Source organism: Petaurus breviceps, unplaced genomic scaffold (assembly GCF_028583685.1).
Source record: "Petaurus breviceps papuanus isolate PSGF00001 unplaced genomic scaffold, PetGlider_PUasm1.0 90881, whole genome shotgun sequence".
NCBI classification, from domain to species: domain Eukaryota; kingdom Metazoa; phylum Chordata; class Mammalia; order Diprotodontia; family Petauridae; genus Petaurus; species Petaurus breviceps.
The window spans coordinates 11,331,753-11,350,215 of NW_027187369.1; the positions used below are offsets into that span (position 1 = coordinate 11,331,753).

Consider the following 18,463-nt stretch of genomic DNA (forward strand, 5'->3'; position numbering starts at 1 on the left):
TAACCTCCCACTGAGGACAGCCTGGCAGGCCAGCAGGAAGTGGCCAGCAGAGTGTTCTGGGAGCCGACCCCAGCCCCTCTCCAGCCAGAGGTTTTAGCCTCAGGGTAGGCCTGACCAGCCGCCGGCTAGAGGGACTTCAGATCACCAGCAGCTGTGACTGTTTGCAGAATTATCAACACATAGATGCTAAGGACAAAGTGAGAGGTCAGTGCAGTGTGGACTCTGGAATCCAGTAGTTCAGGAGTGTGGTCAGCCTTTGCCCCCGGGATGAGAAGTGGCTGAGGCACAGCGGCTGTGCAGCCCCTGCCACGTAACAGCTTCAGCTCCTGGCCTGCAGATTGTAGGGGGACCAAGCAACCACTCTGAAGAGTAATTGCTCTTGCTTTAACTGGTTTGGATCTGGATTGCAGTCTAAGGTGGAGGTCCTGGGGTGTGCAATCAGCTTTCCAGAGCATGTGGAGGCTTCAGAGAGGACACCCAACTAATACCTTCGGCAGCTGAGAAAACCCCAGCAATTGGGACGAAGCTCCCCTGTCTGGTAGAAGACTCCTACTGTGGCAAAAAGCCCAAAAGTCAAGCAATTGAGTGGCAACATGAGCAGGCAAAGGAAGCAAAGCAAACAGAGCAATTCAATTTTACACTCCTATTTTGGGGACAAAGAGGATCAAAGCATGGAACAGGAGGAAGACAATGAAGTCAGAACTCCTGCACCAAAAGCTTCCAAGAAAAATACAAAATGGTTACAGGCCATAGAGGACCTTAAGAAGGATTTTGAAAACCAAATAAGAGAAGTGGAGGAGAAATTGGGAAGAGAAATGAGAACGATGCAAGAAAATTATGAAATGAGAGTCAACAACCTGACTGAAGAAAATAACACCTTAAAAAATGGATTAACTCAACTGGCAAAAGAGGCTCAAAAAGAAAATGAGTAGAAGAATGCCTTAAAAAGCTGAATTTGCCAGATGGAAAAAGAATCTCAAAAGCTCACTGAGGAGAATCATTCCTTCATATTTAGAATGGAACAAAGGGAAGCTAGTGACTTGATGAGAAATCAAGATGCTGTTAAACAGATCCAAACAAATGAAAGAATAGAAGGCAATGCAAAATATCTCATTGGAAAAAGCACTGACCTGGAAAATAGATCCAGGAGAAATAATTTAAAAATTATTGGACTACCTGAAAGCCATGATCAAAGTAAGAACCTAGAAATCATCCTCCAGGAAGTTCTCAAAGAAAACTGCCCTGATGTTTTAGAACCAGAGGGCAAAATAGAGGTTGAAAGTATCCACCGATCACCTCCTGAAAAAGGTCCCCCCCAAAAAACCTCCTAGGAATATTATAGCCAAGTTCCAGAGTTTCCAAATCAAGGAGAGAATATTACAAGTAGCCAGGAAGAAACAATTTGAATATTGTAGAAACACAATCAGGATAACACAGGATCTGGCAGCTTCTACACTAAGGGATTGAAAGGCCTGGAATATGATATTCTGGAGTTCAAAGGAGCTGGGATTAAAACCAAGAGTCACCTACCCAGCAAAACTTAGTATCATGTTTCAGGGGAAAATATGGTCATTCAGTGGAATAGAGGACTTTAAGTATTCTTGAAGAAAAAAAACAGAGTTGAATAGAAAATTTGACATTCAGATATAAGAAGCAAGAGAAGTATGAGAAGGTAAACAGGGAAAAGAAATCATAAGGAACTTATCAAAGTTGAACTATTTACATTCCTACATGGAAAAACGATAACTGTAACTGATGAAACTTTTCTCAGTATGAAAATAGTTGAAGGGAACAGAAATATATTATCGGAGGTATATAGGCATATGATTACATATGCAAATGTGTGTACATATATATATATATATATATATATGTTTACAGGTATACATAGATAGAGGGCACAAGACCAATTTAATAGGAAGGGATGATACTTAAAAGGTGAAATTAAGAGGTGAGAGAGGAATATAATGAGAGGAGATGGGGAGAGACCGAATGGGGCAAACTATCTAACATAGAAGAGGCAAAGGAAAATGTGTACAATGGAGGGGAAGAACAGGAAGGCATAAGGGAATGGGTAAACCTTATTCTCATTGAATTTGGCTCAGGGAGGGAATGACATACACACTAAATAGGGCATCTCACCCTACAGGAGAGTAGGGGGGAAGGGGATGAGAGGGGGGATGATGGAAGGGAGGGCAGGCTGGGGGGGAGGGAAGTTGGAAGCACCCACTTTTGAAAAGGGACAGGATCAAAGCAGAGAATAGAACAAGTGGGAGGTGGGATAGGAGGGAGGGAAATATAGTCAGTCTTTTACAATATATCTACTATGTTATTGTTTTGCATTCGCTACACATGTACAGCCTATACTGAACTGCTTATCTTCCCAGTAAGGGTGGGTGACAAGGGAGGAAGGGAATGAATCTGGAATTCAAAATTTTAAAATGAAACGTTTAAATATTTATACATATATATACTATTATTAATAGTATTTTCCATGTAACTGGGAAATAAGATATACAGGCACTGATGCATAGAGATCCACCATGCCCAACTGGAAAGTTGGAGGGGGTATTGGAGAAGATATGGGAGAGAACAGATTGGTGGAGGGGATATCCAGTGGTATCTCTTTTTTGGGGTGGTGGATAGGGGAAAAATGGGGAGAAAATTTGTAACTCAAAATCTTACGGAAATGAATGATATAAACTAGAAGTTAATAAAGCATTTGATAAAAAAAAAAAGAGAGTGAAAAGACTTTTTACTGATGAAAAAAATGGTTCCCTCTAGGCTTGATGACCTGGAACCTTTCTCACCCAATATCATCTCCCTCCGTGGGTTTGACTCAACAGTTGGGATCAATTAGTCTAAATGGCTAACTTTGAATTAGCAAAAGAGTCCAAGCTGGGCTTCTTGGCATCCCGACTGGCATCCCATTGAAATGGGAGGCTCCATTTCCTAAACCCTAGCTAAGCTTTAGTTTTAGGTCACTCAGTCAATATGCATTTATTAAGTGCTTCCTGTGTGCCAGGAACTGTGTCAAGTGCTGGAGGTATAAATATGAAAAAGAAAGCTGGTAAGCTCAAGGAGCTTACAATTTAATGGTGAGACAAGAATGGCCTGCCTGGGGTTTGTGGAGATATAGAATGCTATGTTCTGTCATTTCCTACCTTTGCCTGCTCTTAGCTCTCCTGCCTGGCTCTGCACCTGCCTCCATTTCCCCCTGCTTAATGTCCCACCCTCTGATGCCCTTCTTTGTGCCTCTCTTTCTTCCTTTTCCTCAATTTCAAGTTTTTAAGAGTGAATATGCCAAATCAAGCCCTCCCCACCCCAAACAGCTTTCAACCCAGTGTCTCATCACAATCTTAGTATCTCAGAGGCCACCTAGTCTAACATGTACCTGTACAGGAATCCTTTCTGCAAAATCTCTGTATGACAAGGGGTCATACATCCTCCACCTGAAGGTCTCCAGAAGTAGCCTGTTTTCACTCCAACCGTTAGGAAGTTTTTTAGTTTAAATCTGTCTCTCTGCAATTCTAGTACAGTGGAAATAATTCTTTATTTAGACAGAGATGACCAGGGTATGGATCTTGGCTCTGCTGAAAGCATTTGACCTCTCTAGAGTCAAGGTTGTGGCGTAGGTTCTCTTTTTTTTTTTCTTTTTGGAGGGGGGAAGGCAGGGCAGTTGGGGTTAAGTGACTTGCCCAAGGTCACATGGCTAGTGTTAAGTGTCTGAAGCTGGATTTGAACTCAGGTCCTCCTGACTCTGGGGCAGGTGCTCTATTCACTGTGCTACCTTGCTGCCCCTAGGCTCTCTTTTCTTCTTTCCCTGTTCTCTCTCAGTAACTGCATCAGATTCCTTGGGTTTAACTATCATCTCTGTGGCAAACAACTTATAGATCTCCATCTGCAGCCCCTGCCTATCCCCCAAGCTTCAGTCCCACATCACAAATTGCCCATTAGAAATTTCAAAATGGGTATCCCGGGGACATCTTAAACTGAACATGTTTAAAATAGAACTCTTTAATCTTCCCCTGCACTGCCCCCTCTTCCAAGCTTCCTTAGATCTCTACACACTGCTGCCAAAGTAATTTTCCTTAAGTTCAGATCTGACCCTGTGACTCTCCTACTCAATCAACTCCAGGGGCTCCTTATTGACACTGGCCTCCTAGCTGTTCTGTGAAGAAGATGCTTCCATCTCTTGGTTCTGGGCATTTTCTCTGGCTGTTCCCCATGCTCTGAATGATTTCTTTCCTCAACTCCACCTCCCGACTTCCCTGGCTTGCTTCCTTTAAGTCCCAACTAAAACCCCATCTTTTACAGGAAGCATTTCCTAGCCTCTCTCAATTCTAATACCTCTTCTAATTATTTCCTATTTATCCTGTATGTATTTCATATGTATTTGCATGTTGTCTCCTCCATTAGACTGTAAGATTGGTAGCTACTCAGGGCAGCCTTTGTCTCACTTCCTCACCAGCTTTTTCTGGAATCCAGAGGCCAAACCACCCAACCCTAATGCCAGTGTACTTGCTTCCCAGGTTCCTTCCTGTCAGATTTCTCCCTCTTCCTTGCCTGGGTAAAGACTCTTTCCCATCTCCTAATCTTAATCTGCCCCTTCCGTTTGCCTACTGCAAGAGTCTCAGGTCTGTATTTAGGGTTTCATAGAGTCATAGATTTAGAGTAGGAGGTCATCTAGTCCAATCCCCTTATTTTACAGATGTTGAAACTGAGGCCTTAGGGAAGTTAAGTGAGTTGCCTAAGGTCACATAGCTAGGTCCACTGCCTCCACATCTTTTATATGGCATATTTGTCATTTATTTCAATGGTAATAATGATGATAGCTCTCATTTATATAGGGCTTAAGGTTTTCAAAGCACTTTACAAATATTATTTGTTCTTTATAACTCTGGGAGATAGATGTTGTTATTATCTCCATTTTACATATAAGAAAACTGAGGCAGGTGGCAGTTAAGTGACTTTCCCAGGGTCACCCAACTAGTATCTGGTTGAATCTGAACTCAGTTTTTCCTGACATCAGGCTCTCTCTATCCACTGTGCCACCAGCTGCCTCAAACAATGATGATGTCATAACCTTTCTTGTTGCTAAACTCATCCCTTTGTCTCCTATGTTATTTCTGCCTCTGACAAAGTTGTTAGGGAATGCAACCATCCTCTTTAGTGGAAGTTTTATAGACAAGGTTTAGGTGAAGGTGTGAACTTTCCTGAATCTGCAACAAAACTATGTATTACACTTAATTTACTGCCCCTCTCCTCATTCTGAGAAATATGAAAAAGAGGGTTTTTCCAGGATTTTTTGGGGGGGGTGAGGAGGAGGAATATCATTATAATGGAAGATCTCAGCTATAAGCTGCTCTTTAAAAATAAATAACATAGATGGCCCACATGGACCTATATGGCATCTACTGATGGAAAAATGATAGACATCCATCAATGCAAAAGTCACAGTCTCTCAATTTGGAAGTGATTTCATCTGAATTTTATAGATGAGGACACCGAGGGCCAGAGTAGTTGAGTTGTCCAAGTTTATATTGTATTCAGTAACCACAGCATTAGGATTTAAACCCAGGTCTGATACCAAATTTAATACTCTTCTCACTCCGTTTCACTAATGATACTGTACTGAGTTTGGTGTTTTTGTTTTTTGCAGTAGTGATAGGTTTGTACTGAACCATCCCTACTTTTGCTGGGCCTCTGGGATTGTTGTCGTTCAGCTGTTTTTTGGTCATGCCCTACTCTTTATGACCCCATTTGGGGTTTCCTTGGCAGAGATACTGGAGTGGTTTGCCATTTCCTCCTCCAGCTCATTTTACAGATGAGGAAACTGAGGCAAGCAGAATGAAATGACTTTCCCAGGCTCACATAGCTAGTAAGTATCAGAGACCAGATTTGAACTCAGGAAGCAGTCTTCCTAACTCCAGGGCAGGCATTCTATGCACTGCAGTACCACCTAGCTGCCCCTGGACCTCTGGGAAGGTCAACAGTTTATATTTATGATGTTATCTGTCATATTAAAGGACAGAGTTTATTTTTCTCTGTAAACTTAACTTGCCTTTATGGGAACTGAGCCATAAACTTGGCCACAGGAACACCATGTTCTAATCAACCAGTCCACATTATAGAAATAACATGATCAGATACATAACTTTCTTGTTGCCTCATGGGCCTTGGGTCATACTTCTCCCTTCGTTTGGGGTCCTGTATTTCAAGAAGGATGTTGACAAGATGTAAGTCAAAGGAAGGAAATCAGAATGGTAGAATGGTGACAGGACTCAAAGCTATGTTATTTGAGAGGCAGCTAACCGACACTCTGGAGATGTTTACCCTGGAGAAGGGGAGACATGCTGGGAATGTGATAGCTATCTTCAGTTAGCTAAAGGATTGCCACCTGGAAGAAGGAAGGCATTGTCTGCCTTCAGAAGACAGAGCTAGCATCACTAGGTGGAAGAGATAAGGAAGCTGATTTTATTTAGTTCAGTATATTAAGAATTCGTAGCAATTAGAGCTGTCCAAAAATTGAAAGGTATTCCTTAGGACATACTGAGCTCACTTTCACTGGAAGTTTCCAAGCAGAGAATTGAATGGCCACCTGTTAGGGATGTAGAGGGAATTCTGGGTGGGAGGCTAGACAAGATGCCTTCCAAATTCCTTCCTACTATAATCTCTTTTGATTCTCGGAAAGTCTCTATCCCTTCTTGGCAGGGGCATAAGATGGTGAGACCCTGTCACTGTGTTAAATTTGACAGTACTGGGGATCACATACAGTTCAACCAGGAAACACAAGAAAGCCAAATCCAATACTGACCTAGAACTTGTGTTATTTTTAATCCTATGTACAGGGTGTGTTTCTAAGTGAATGACTAGTAGTTTTGTCCCTTATTAGTCACTTTTCTGCCTCTTTTATTGAGTTAAGTGCTGCTGATAAAAGGCATTACTGGCTTCTCTTTACAGGTCCTAGATGAGGCACTCAGTATTGAACCAAACCCCTGCTTCCCAGACCCAAGCACAGGGTAATGGAGCCAGGGAGAAATGCATTCCCCACCAGAGATAGGTCATTAGTTGGTAGCTCACAATGATAATTCTGAATCACTTCAAACTCTATTACCACACCTCTGATCCAATCCCTTCTAAGAAACTAGATCCTTCTATCATGCAAGAAAAATGGTGTCAAACTCAAGCCACATATTTGCTTAGAAAACCACATAATTATATTGTCTATGTTCTTGTATATTTTTATTTATCTTGTTAAGTATCTCCCAATTATGTTTTAATCTGGTTCTGGCCACTATGAAGAGTGTTATGGTTGGCATGCAGGCTGGCTGGGAATGTGTTTGATACCTCTGATCTAACCCATAGTAAAGTGAATTTTCCACAGCCTAGACTACTAAGTAGTCTGCTTCGCATTGAATCACTTTAAGGAGTTAAACTGAAATAATAGAATAGCCCTAGATTGAGCAGCTAGAGATGTGGGTTTAGGCCTGGTTTTACCACTGTTTTGCTATGTGATCTTGCTCAAATCACTTCCCCAGTTAGGCCTCACTTTTCTTGTCCAGAGAGACTAGATAGAATGGTTGTTAAGGTGCCTTGCAGCTCTGACCTTCTGTGTCTATGCAGAGAGGCCCATCCTCTTCTGATTCCAAGGCCAAAGCTATCATAGTATCCTGGACTTCGAGGTATGGAAGACTTTAGAGATCTAGATTCTAGTCTGCCAGCCTCTTTTTATTAGATGAGGACATTGAGGCCCAGAGGGATAGAAGTGACATTCCCAAGGTAACAGGTAATAAGTGACAGAGCTGGGATTGGAACTCAGATCCTATAACTCTATATCCAGTACTGTTTTCATTGCATCCCGCTTCAAAAATCCCCCCCAAGACTGACCCCTCCTCAGGGACACTTAATAATACATCATGCCAAAGTTTGCACCAAGCCAGCAGTAAGTCCACTCTGGGTTCAGCTTTCCAGACAATTGTGTGCCCACCAAGGGTAGAATGGTTTAGTCTAGTAACCTGCCAGTCATTCAGCAGTCCCCCTTTTCCCTTTCTCCATCCATCCGAAGTCTTCACTTCTGATTTTATCAGCCATCCCACCCACCAGTTGGCAAGTGCACACCTCCCCTGGCTTTCTGTTTTCTGCCCTGGCACTAGTGCCCCAAACACTTCTTTCATGGTGTGTTTGTAGGCTGACAGGAGGGTCTCTGAATACCAGCTTTGGCAGGATATCATCCATACCATCAGACTATGTGTGGTTTATAGGTTTTTGGGGGTATTTTGTTGTTGTTGTTACAAGGAAAAGCTCATTTTGGTGAAGAAAATATGTGGGGTGAGGGTGGGGTGGTCAAAGTGGGAAATATCTAGGATTAATTGAATTGTTCAAAAGGCATCAATAAAATATACTGAAACATCACAAAGAAACGTCGCCTTTGCCTGGACAGGTGCTTCTCCCCTAGGAGTAGAAGGCAGCATCCTATTGATGAGCTGCCGCATATTGGAGAATTCACATAACCACTTCCGCTGTCTCTCTTCTTTCTCCCTAGCAACATGACTTCTGAAGCACCAATGCTTTGCAGCTTTTCTGAGCCGCCTCCTAGCGAACCACCAGATCCTGATTATGCGGTACGCCTCCTCCCACCTCCAACTCACTAGTTTCAATGGGGCTTGCTGGCAGCTGGGGGTGGAGGGGGGGAACAATCTGGCCTTTCATCGGGCCTTGCTTGTGAAACATGAGATGGCCCCGCATCTCCTCCAGGGGCTCTGCTGCCATTCTTCCACCTCCGGTTCTCAGGGCCTTCATGTACAGAAAAGGAGAACTTCCCAAACAACCACGGGGGAGGCACGAGTGGGTGGATTGTAGCCTTTAGGTCTGCTTTTGGAAACCCAGGCTATTAGAGAATGCAAAGCAGAATGTTTATCCACAGAATGGCTTAAGAAGCCGTGAAATGTAATCTTGGGTAGAGCAGGATATGATATGCCATGAATTCTGGGGGGAAAATCTCTCAACCTATCTGTGCGTCAGTTTCCTCCTCCAGAGAGGGAGCTGAATAATTGGTGCAAGCTCACTGTATAGTAATTTTACAAAGATGAATATGGTAATTGCCATAAAATTCAATTGAATTAAACACTTACTAAATGCCAACTATGTGCAGGGCTCCGTGCTGTGCATTGGAGATACAGGGATGAATAAAATCATGGTCCCTGCCTCTAAGGAGCTCTCAGGTCTTGCACATACCCTTTGACGTAAGCTTTATAAATGAAATTTAGGGAAAAAAATCTATCTGTTTTCATAGAGTCATTGGATTTTAGAATGAAAAAAAGGGACCTTAGATATCCTCTGATCCAGATGGCTCATTGTATATATGAGGAAACAGAGGCCCACAGAAGGGAAGAGATTTGCTGATAGTCACAGAGTGGGGTCATGAGATCATCAATCTAGAGCTAAAAAGCACCTGTCCAGTCCAACCCCCTCATTTTACAGAGTAGGACACTGAGGCCCAAGGAGGGGAAGGGACTTATCCAAGGTCACACCTAGGATCCCACAACTAGAGCTGGAAGGGACCTCAGAGGCCATGCAGTCCAAGCCCTGCATTTTACAAAGGGGAAAACTGAGACCCAGGGAGAGGAAGGAACTTGACCAAGGTCATAAAGGTAATAAGATCCAAAATGAAGACATGAACCCCAATTTCCTGTCTCCTCAGTCCAATACTCTTTCCATTCCACTCCCTTTCATGTGACTTGGACTAACTAGAATTGTAGTATAGGCAGTGATAACTGACATTTAGACTTCACTTGCAAAATGCTATGCAGAGGCTCTCACATTCAAGCCTCATAGAAACCTTGTGATGTAGATGTACTACAGGTATTAGAATCCCTATTTTACAGATGGGGAAATGGAGGCCTAAAGAAGTCAAATGACTTGTCCAAGGTCACACAATAAGTATCTAAGGTGGGATTCCACACCCAAGTCTTCCTTACTTCCAGTTCAGCTCTTCATCCATCATGCTGACCAGCCATCTACTAAGGGGCACGAATCCAAAAAGCTCATGACAAAGAGAACACATCTAATGGTTTTCTTGCTATATTTTCAGAATGCCATTTTCATAAGAGTGACAGCCACAATTACTTCTTGTTTTCTCCTAATGAATGATGCATCTATCAAGCAATAATTTTATCAGGCCACTTGATAACCCAACCTACTTGTTAATTCTGTTGCTGATTTACTATTTGACTTATACATTGTTCATCTAAAATGATTGATTTTTTTCCTTCTTGTTCCATGGTAACATTTCAAGATAATTAAGTTTGACGTAGCAATTTGCCCATCAAGGAAGAGAATTCAATACTTTACTTTAAATGCACTTTGAAGGTACTTAGAGATCCTCTGGTATCCATTTTTGAGCCCACTAATTCTGGCATTCCATCCAGTAAGGCCAATGTGGACTTAGATCTATAACCTGTGTGTGTTGTGTGCCCATGCTTGTACTGTGGAGACTATAAGAAAAGGCACACACTTTCTGCCCTTAATGTGGCCTTCAGAGACAAAGACACAAAATAGTGGTGCTAGTCAATCAGTAAGCATTTATTAATTTCCTTCTCTATGCCAGGGACTGTGCTAGGCACTGGGGATTCAATGAAACACTTCCTGTTCTCCTGGGAGGGGTGGAAGGTGGGAAATAACATGCAAACAAATAAGTAAATACAAAATCTAAACTTAAAGAAAGAGGGGAAGGGAATGAACATTTATTCAGTGCCTGTTATGTGCCAGGAACCTTGCTAAATGGTTTACCAATGTTATATCATTTGATCTTCACAATAACACTGGGAGGTATGTGCTGTTATGATCCCCATTTCACAGTTAGGGAAACTGAGGCTATCAAAAGTTAAGTGACTTGCCCTGAGTCACACAGCTAATAGATTTTTGAGGCTATATTTGAATTCATTTTTCCTCAACTATAAAATGAGGACAATAGTAGCACCAACCTTCCAGGGTTGTTATAAGGATTAAATAAAAGAATATTTCTGAAGTGGCTAGTGCAGATACCAGAAGATAGGAGATGCTTAATATATGCTTACTTTCTTCTGTAGGAAGTCATTTAATTTCCCTGGGCCTCAGTTTGCCCCTCTGTAAAATGAGAGGATTGGATTAGATGGCCTCTGAGAGGTCCCCTTCATCTCAAGATCTAGGATCCTATGTGTTATCTTGGGCCAGTGACTTCCCCTCTCTAGCCCTCAGTTTCTGTAATTGTAAAGGTGTTGGCCTTGAGTGGGGCCCTCAGAGGGCCCTTCCAGCTCTAGGATCCCATAAGAAGAGAGGAGAGCCTTGCCTTGGTCTTGGATTGAACTCAAACTTTCCTCATATTTGAAGTTTGTTTAGTATTATCTGTTTTCAGTTTAAGCAAAAAATGAGCATCTGGCATCCCATGCTCCCTCTAAAGCATATGGGGTTGGGGAGAACATATCTGAGCTGAGCTAAATCTAGAAGCAGTGGGTTTCTCATTACAGAACAATGAGGCTCCCTATCAAGACTTCTCAATGGATATTGTTTGTGCTCAGCAGTCAGAAGAAGCTTAAATTATCATCATCATCATGCTTGCCTGTGCTAAAGTGGTTTAGGTTTTACAGAGGCATTTCCAAAGATGGGCTGTTTTTCTTAAAGGAACTTTTCCCTACAATCAAGTCACCTACTATTCAGATCAACAGCTTCTCCTTTAGGGCCTTCCTTTTAAGTAAAATGGCAGCAAACTTATTCCAAGAAGAGGACCTTCTCTCCACCCCCATTTCTTTTCAAGTGCTCTTTAGGTTCATGAAAAATTCTCCAGGAATGATCCCTATCTGTGCCTGAGTTAGGAACTCTCTTATCTGCAAAGTTGATGGAGGGGGGAGATATATTTAGGGTCTCTTGACAGAAGTACAGTAGATGAGGGGTTTAGGACAACAGCTGCTTAAAATGCCAACCCAGGCCTTGGGTTTCTATCCAGTTCCATTGAGTTTGGGGTAGGTGGTAGCTATAGTCATCAGCAAGTTGATCAGCCTGAAATCATCAATGAGAGGCCTTTTGACCCTCACCAAATCTCAAGCTTTTTGTCCTCTAAGTAGCTGCCTAAATTGCAGATGAGTTGAAGATAGAGGGAAGAGCAGGAATTTCCACAACGAGAGTCCCTCACACCAATGAAATAACAAATCAAAACAACCCCAGAGATCAGCATCCCCATGTATACCTCAACTTTTTGATAACTTCACTTCATATAGTGTTGCTTAGCAATTTGTTGTTTTAATAGAGCTATTTAAGTTAAGGTCTAGAGGGGGAAGCACAGTCCAGTGCAATGCTTCTTAAACTGTGGTCGAGACCCATAGTTTAAGAAGTACTAAAGAGGTCTCGAATAGATAAAGTTTAAGGAGACCTGGGGGTTCAAGTCCTAGCTTAGGCAAGGATTTAGGTCACTAGCAAAGTGACCTAAAAGCAAAGTGACCTTGAGCATGTCACCACTACTCTCAGTGAGCTTCATCTGTGCAAGGAGGATTTGAAACCTTCCACTTTGAGCAAAGCAAACCCTAAAGTCCTGGGTCATCAGGAGCCATTATTTTATCTCATAATTTATTCTCAGGCTCCATAAATATTTGAATTTTGGATTCACTCCTCTCAAATCTTTCTATTCAGATTTCTTACCACACAGAGAGAAGCTAGAAATGTTCTTGACTGGACTAATTTCCCAGTGACATACCTAGACCAGAAGTTTCCATCACTGGGTCTTTTAGAAAAAGAGAATAATAATCAGAGAGACCTGAATGTTGTTCAGTTGTGTCTGACTCTTTGTGACCCCATGAACCATACTGTCCATGAGATTTTCCTGGCAAGGATACTGGAGTGCTTTACCATTTCCTTCTCCAGTGGATTAACGCAGAGGTTAAGTGACTTGCCCAGGGTCACACAGCTAGTAAGAGTCTGAAGCCAGACTTGAACTCAGGTCCTCCTGACCTCAGGCCCAGTGCCCTATCCACCAAGCCACCTAGATGCTAAGCTTACCTTCTCTGGGACACAAAGCATATTTTTTAGAAAGGGCCCACTTTGTTAATTAGTAAGAAAGATTGTCATCAGTGAGGTGCCATTCCATTATAAGGAGATTATTGGGTGCTCTTTATTCCTGTGTCTCATCAACAAGAGATGAATATTGCTATAACCTAAATACCACTGATCACAAGATAATAGATTTCAAGCTGGGAGGGACCTCAAAGAAGTTATCTGATCCAGCCTTTTCATTTTATAGCTGATGAGAATGAGAAGGCAAGTGACTTGCCCTAGGCCACCAATAGCAAAGGCGGGATTTGAATCAGAGCTCTCTGACTCCAAATCCAACATTCTTTCTGTTGCCTTCAATAAATCAAAATGAAATCAAGAAATCAATATGACAAATAAAAGATGTTAAATGTGTGACAAGACAGTGGGTCATGAAAAAGATCTCAGTGTTTCAGTGGATTGGAAGCTTAATATGAATTCATTGTGCAATATGGCTGCCAAAAAAGTCAGTGCCATCTTAAAAGAGGCATAGACTCTAGGAATAAGGAGGTGCATACTAAATGTTTAATAAATGCTTTCTCGAGGGGCAGAGTCAAGATGGCGGAGTAGAAACAGGACTTCTGTAGGGCTCCAGATTCCACCTTTCCCAATTCATTTAAAAGGGGACTCTGAACAAACTTTGAAGCTACATAACCCACAAAATGACACAGAGAAGCTAACCTCCCCCTGAGGACAGCCCGGCAGGAAGGGGCCAGCATAGCGCTCTGGGAGCTGACCCCAGCCCTGAGCAAGCCCCAGGTTTTAGCGTCAGGGCAGGCCTGACCAGCCACTGGCTGGAGAGACTTCAGATCACCAGCAGCTGTGGCTGTTTCCAGAATTATCGTACCATAGACACCAAAGACAAAGTGAGAAGTCAGTGCAGTGTGGACTTGGGATCCAGTATTTTGGGAGGGCAGTCGGCCTTTGCCCCCAGGGCAAGAAGTGGCTGAAGCACAGAAGCCATGTAGCCGCCATGTGGCAGCTTCAGCTCCCGGCCTGCAGATTGTAGGGGGACCAAGGGACCAGTCAGAACTCCTGCAACAAAAGCTTCCAAGAAAAATACGAGCTGGTTACAGGCCATGGAGGACCTTAAGAAGGATTTTGAAAACCAAATAAGAGAAGTGGAGGAAAAATTGGGAATAAAAATGAGAACGATGCAAGAAAATTATGAAATGAGAGTCAACAACCTGACTGAAGAAATAACACTTTAAAAATAGACTAACTCAAATAGCAAAAGAGGCTCAAAAAGCCAATGAGGAGAAGAATGCCTTAAAAGGCCAAATTTACCAGATGGAAAAAGAATCTCAAAAGCTCACTGAAGAGAATCATTCCTTCAAAATTAGATTGGGGCAAATGGAAGCTAGTGACTTTATGAGAAATCAAGATGCTATTAAACAGATCCAAACAAATGAAAAAATAGAAGGCAATGTGAAATATCTCATTGGGAAAACCACTGACCTGGAAAATAGATGCAGGAGAGATAATTTAAAAATTATTGGACTACCTGAAAGCCATGATCAAAGTAAGAACCTAGAAATCATCCTCCAAGAAATTCTCAAGGAAAACTGCCCTGATGTTTTAGAACCAGAGGGCAAAATAGAGGTTGAAAGAATCCACCCATCACCTCCTAAAAAAGATCCCAAAAAGAAAACTCTTAGGAATATTATAGCCAAGTTCCAGAGTTCCCAGATCAAGGAGAAAATATTACAAGGAGCCAGGAAGAAACAATTTGAATATTGTGGAAACACAATCAGGATAACACAGGATCTGGCAGCTTCTACATGGAGAGATCAAAGGGCTTGGAATATGATATTCTGGAAGTCAAAGGAGCTGGGATTAAAACCAAGAAACACCTGCCCAGCAAAACTTAGTATCATAAGACTAGCCTTGTGATCTTGTGCAAGTCACTTAACACCAATTCCCCTCCAAAAAGCAAAGCAAAACAAAACAAAACAAAAGTATCATGTTTCAGGGGAAAATATGGTCATTCAGTGGAATAGAGGACTTTCAAGCATGCTTGATGAAAAAACCAGAGTTGAATACAAAATTTGACATTCAGATACAAGAAGCAAGAGAAGCATGAGAAGGTAAACAGGGAAAAGAAATCATAAGGAACTTATCAAAGTTTATCTACATCCCTACATTGAAAAACTATAATTGTAACTTATGAAATTTTTCTCAGTATGAGAATAGTTGAAGGGAATAAAAATATGTATATATATACATATATATATATATAATACACACATATACACAGACACATATATTTATGTCTACATAGAAGGGTATATGGGTGCATGAATACATATGTGAATGTGTGTATATATGTGTACAGGTATACATAGAGGGCATAGGAACAATTTAATAGGAAGTGATGATACTTAAAAGGTGAAATTAAGAGGTGAGGGAGGAGTTGAGAGGAGATGGGGAGAGACAGAATAGGGTAAACCATCCCATATAGAAGAGGCAAGGGAAAATGGTTACAATGGAGGGGAAGAACAGGAAGGCAAAAGGGAATGGGTCAATCTTATTCTCATTGAATTTGGCTTAGGGAGGGAATGACATACATACTAAATAGGGTATCTCACTCTACAGGAGAGTAGGAGGGAAGAGGATGAGAGGGGGGATGATGGAAGGGAGGGCAGGCTGGGGGAGGGGAAGGAAGTTGGAAGCACCCACTTTTTTTTTTAAGCAATCAGGGTTAAGTAACTTGCTCAAGGTTACACGGCCAGTTATTTCTGGGTGTGGTGCTAAGTATCTGAGCCCAGATTCGATCCCCAGGTCATCCCGACACTGGAGCCAGTGCTCTTACTCGCTGAGTCACCTGGCCACCCCTAACCAATTGGGGTTAAGTAACTTGCTCAAGGTTACATGGCCAGGTGTTTCTGGGTGGGTGCTAAGTGTCGGAGCCCAGGTCATCCCGACACTGGAGCCAGCGCTCTTACTGGCTGTTCTACCTGGCCGCCCCTGAAGCACCCACTTTTGAAAAGGGACAGGATCAAAGTAGAGATTAGAACAAGTGGGAGGTGGGATAGGAGGGAGGGAAATATAGTCAGTCTTTTACAATGTATCCACTATGGAAATGTTTTGCATAGCTACACATGTACAATCTATAGTGAATTGCTTATCTTATCAGTAAGGTGGGTGACAAGAGAGGAAGGGAAAGAATCTGAAATTCAAAATTTTAAAATCAAGTGTTTAAAATATATATGTATATATATGCATATACTATTATTAATAGTATTTTACATGTAACTGGGAAATAAGATATGCAGGAACTGGGGCATAGAGATCCACCATGCCCTACTAGAAATTCGGAGGGGGTATGGGAGAAGATATGGAAGAGAGCAGATTGGTGGAGGGGATATCCAGTGGGATCTCTATTTTGGGGTGGTGGATAGGGGAAAAATGGGGAGAAAATTTGTAACTCAAAATCTTACAGAAATGAATGATGTAAACTAGAAGTTAATAAAGCATTTGATTTAAAAAAATGCTTTCTCTATTTGTTTGTGCTCAGTACTCTGCCCTGGTCAGACTGTGTTGAGATCTGGGTGCCACAGCTCAGGAAGCTGGAGAATGTCTAGAGGAGGGCAACAAGGACAGGGAGAAGCCTCAAGATCATACCATAAAAGGCTATGTTAAAGGAAATGAGGATGTTGTAATCCTGGATCAGAGATGATTGGGGCAGGGAGCAAAAAGATAGGAGAGCTGTGTATCTTCAAGTATTTGAAAGGAAGTTACATAGAAAAGGGATAAAAGCATTTCTTCTTGGTCCCAAAGGGCAAAAATAAGAGCAATAGATAGATATTGCAGAGAAACAGGCTTAAGGAAATATGAGGATTTATGGGAAAACTTGCTACCAATTAGTTGTCTCAGAGTGGACTTCCAGGCCTCACAAGATAGCTGTCTTCGGAGAAAGACCAGATAACATGTTGGGAAATGTAGTTGAAGGGATTCTTGTACAAATAGGACTTGAGATAGATAGCCTCTCCAGGCCCCCGTCTAGGTGGCACTGTGACCTGTGGCCCTGTGACCTGTGGCACTGACCTCTAGAATCAGGAAGACCTGAGTTCAAAAGTGATCTCGGGCAGAGTCAAGATGGAGGAGTAGAAGCAGGACCTCTGACCGGCTCTGGCTTCTACCTTCCCCAATCGTTGTAAAAAAGGGAACTCTGAACAAACTTTGGAGCTGCAGAACCCACAAAATGACACAGAGAAGCTAACCTCCCATTGAGGACACCCCGGCAGGCCAGCAGCAAGTGGTCAGCGCAGTGCTCTGGGAGCCAAGCCCAGGCTCGCGTGAGCTGGAGGTTTTAGCCCCAGGGTGGTCTTGACCAGCTGCTGGCTGGAGGGACTCCAGATCACCAGCAGCTGTGGCGATCCAGAATTATCAACACACAGACACAAAGGACAAAGTGAGAGGTCAGTGCAGTGTGGACTTTGGTACCCAGTAAGTGGGAGTGCGTCAGCTTTTGCCCCTGGGGTGAGAAGCCGCTGAGACTCCCGACAGCCAGCCAGCACCACATGGCAGCTTCAGCTCCTGGCCTGCAGAGTGTAGAGGGACCAAGCCACCAGTCTGAGGAGTAATTGCTCTTGCTTTAACCTGTTTAGATCTGGATTGCGGTCTAGGGTGGAGGTCCTGGGGTGTGTGACCAGCTTGCCAGAGTGTGTGGAGGCTTCCAAAGGGGCACCCAACTAATACCTATGGCAGCTGAGAAAACCCCAGTGTTTGGGACGAAAGTTCCTCTATCTGGTGGCAGAGTCCTACTGTAGCAAAAAGCACAGGGGTCAAGTGACTGAGGGGCGTCATGACCAGGCAAAAGAAACAAAGCAAACAGAAGATTCCAACATTAGACTTCTATTTTGGGGACAAAAAGGATCAAAGCATGGAACAAGAGGAAGACAGTGAAGTCAGACCTCCTGCACCAAAAGCTTCAAAGGAAAATACAAGATGGCTGTGCTGAGTCTCAGAGGCTTCTTGCCCCAGGGGCAAAAGCCACACACTCCCACTTACTGGGTTCCAAAGTCCAGACTGCACTGACCTCTCACTTTGTCCTTCGCATCTATGTGTGGATAAATCTGGAAACAGCCACAGCTGCTGGTGATCTGGAGTCCCTCCAGCTGGTGGCTGGTCAGGCCCGCCTTGGGGCTAAAGCCTTGGCATGGGTCTGGGCTCAGCTCCCAGAGCACTGTGCTGGCCGATTCCTGCTGGCCTGTCGGGCTGTCCTCAGTGGGAGGTTAGCTTCTCTGTGTCATTTTGTGGGTTCTGCAGCTCCAAAGTTTGTTTAGAGTCCCCTTTTTACATGGATTGGGGAAGGTGGAAGCCGGAGCCGCAGGGAGGTCCTGCTTCTATATATATACTGTTATTAATACTATTTTACATGTAATTGGGAAATAAGATATAC

General features: G+C 42.9%; 1 protein-coding gene across 2 annotated transcripts in view; it reads left to right on the forward strand.

The window, feature by feature from the left end:
• LOC138150691 (P2R1A-PPP2R2A-interacting phosphatase regulator 1-like) overlaps positions 1 to 16,550 on the forward strand; it is a 51,928-nt gene extending 35,378 nt beyond the window's left edge. Inside the window, exons 10-11 of one of the 2 annotated variants that reach the window (XM_069074115.1) lie at positions 8,546 to 8,624; positions 11,508 to 16,550. In XM_069074115.1, coding sequence (XP_068930216.1) covers positions 8,546 to 8,624; positions 11,508 to 11,576 — 148 coding nt within the window. In that variant the 3' untranslated portion in view covers positions 11,577 to 16,550. The remainder of the gene's footprint in view (positions 1 to 8,545; positions 8,625 to 11,507) is intronic. The other variant, XM_069074118.1, reaches the window with a different exon arrangement.
• The last annotated feature ends 1,913 nt before the right edge of the window (positions 16,551 to 18,463 follow it).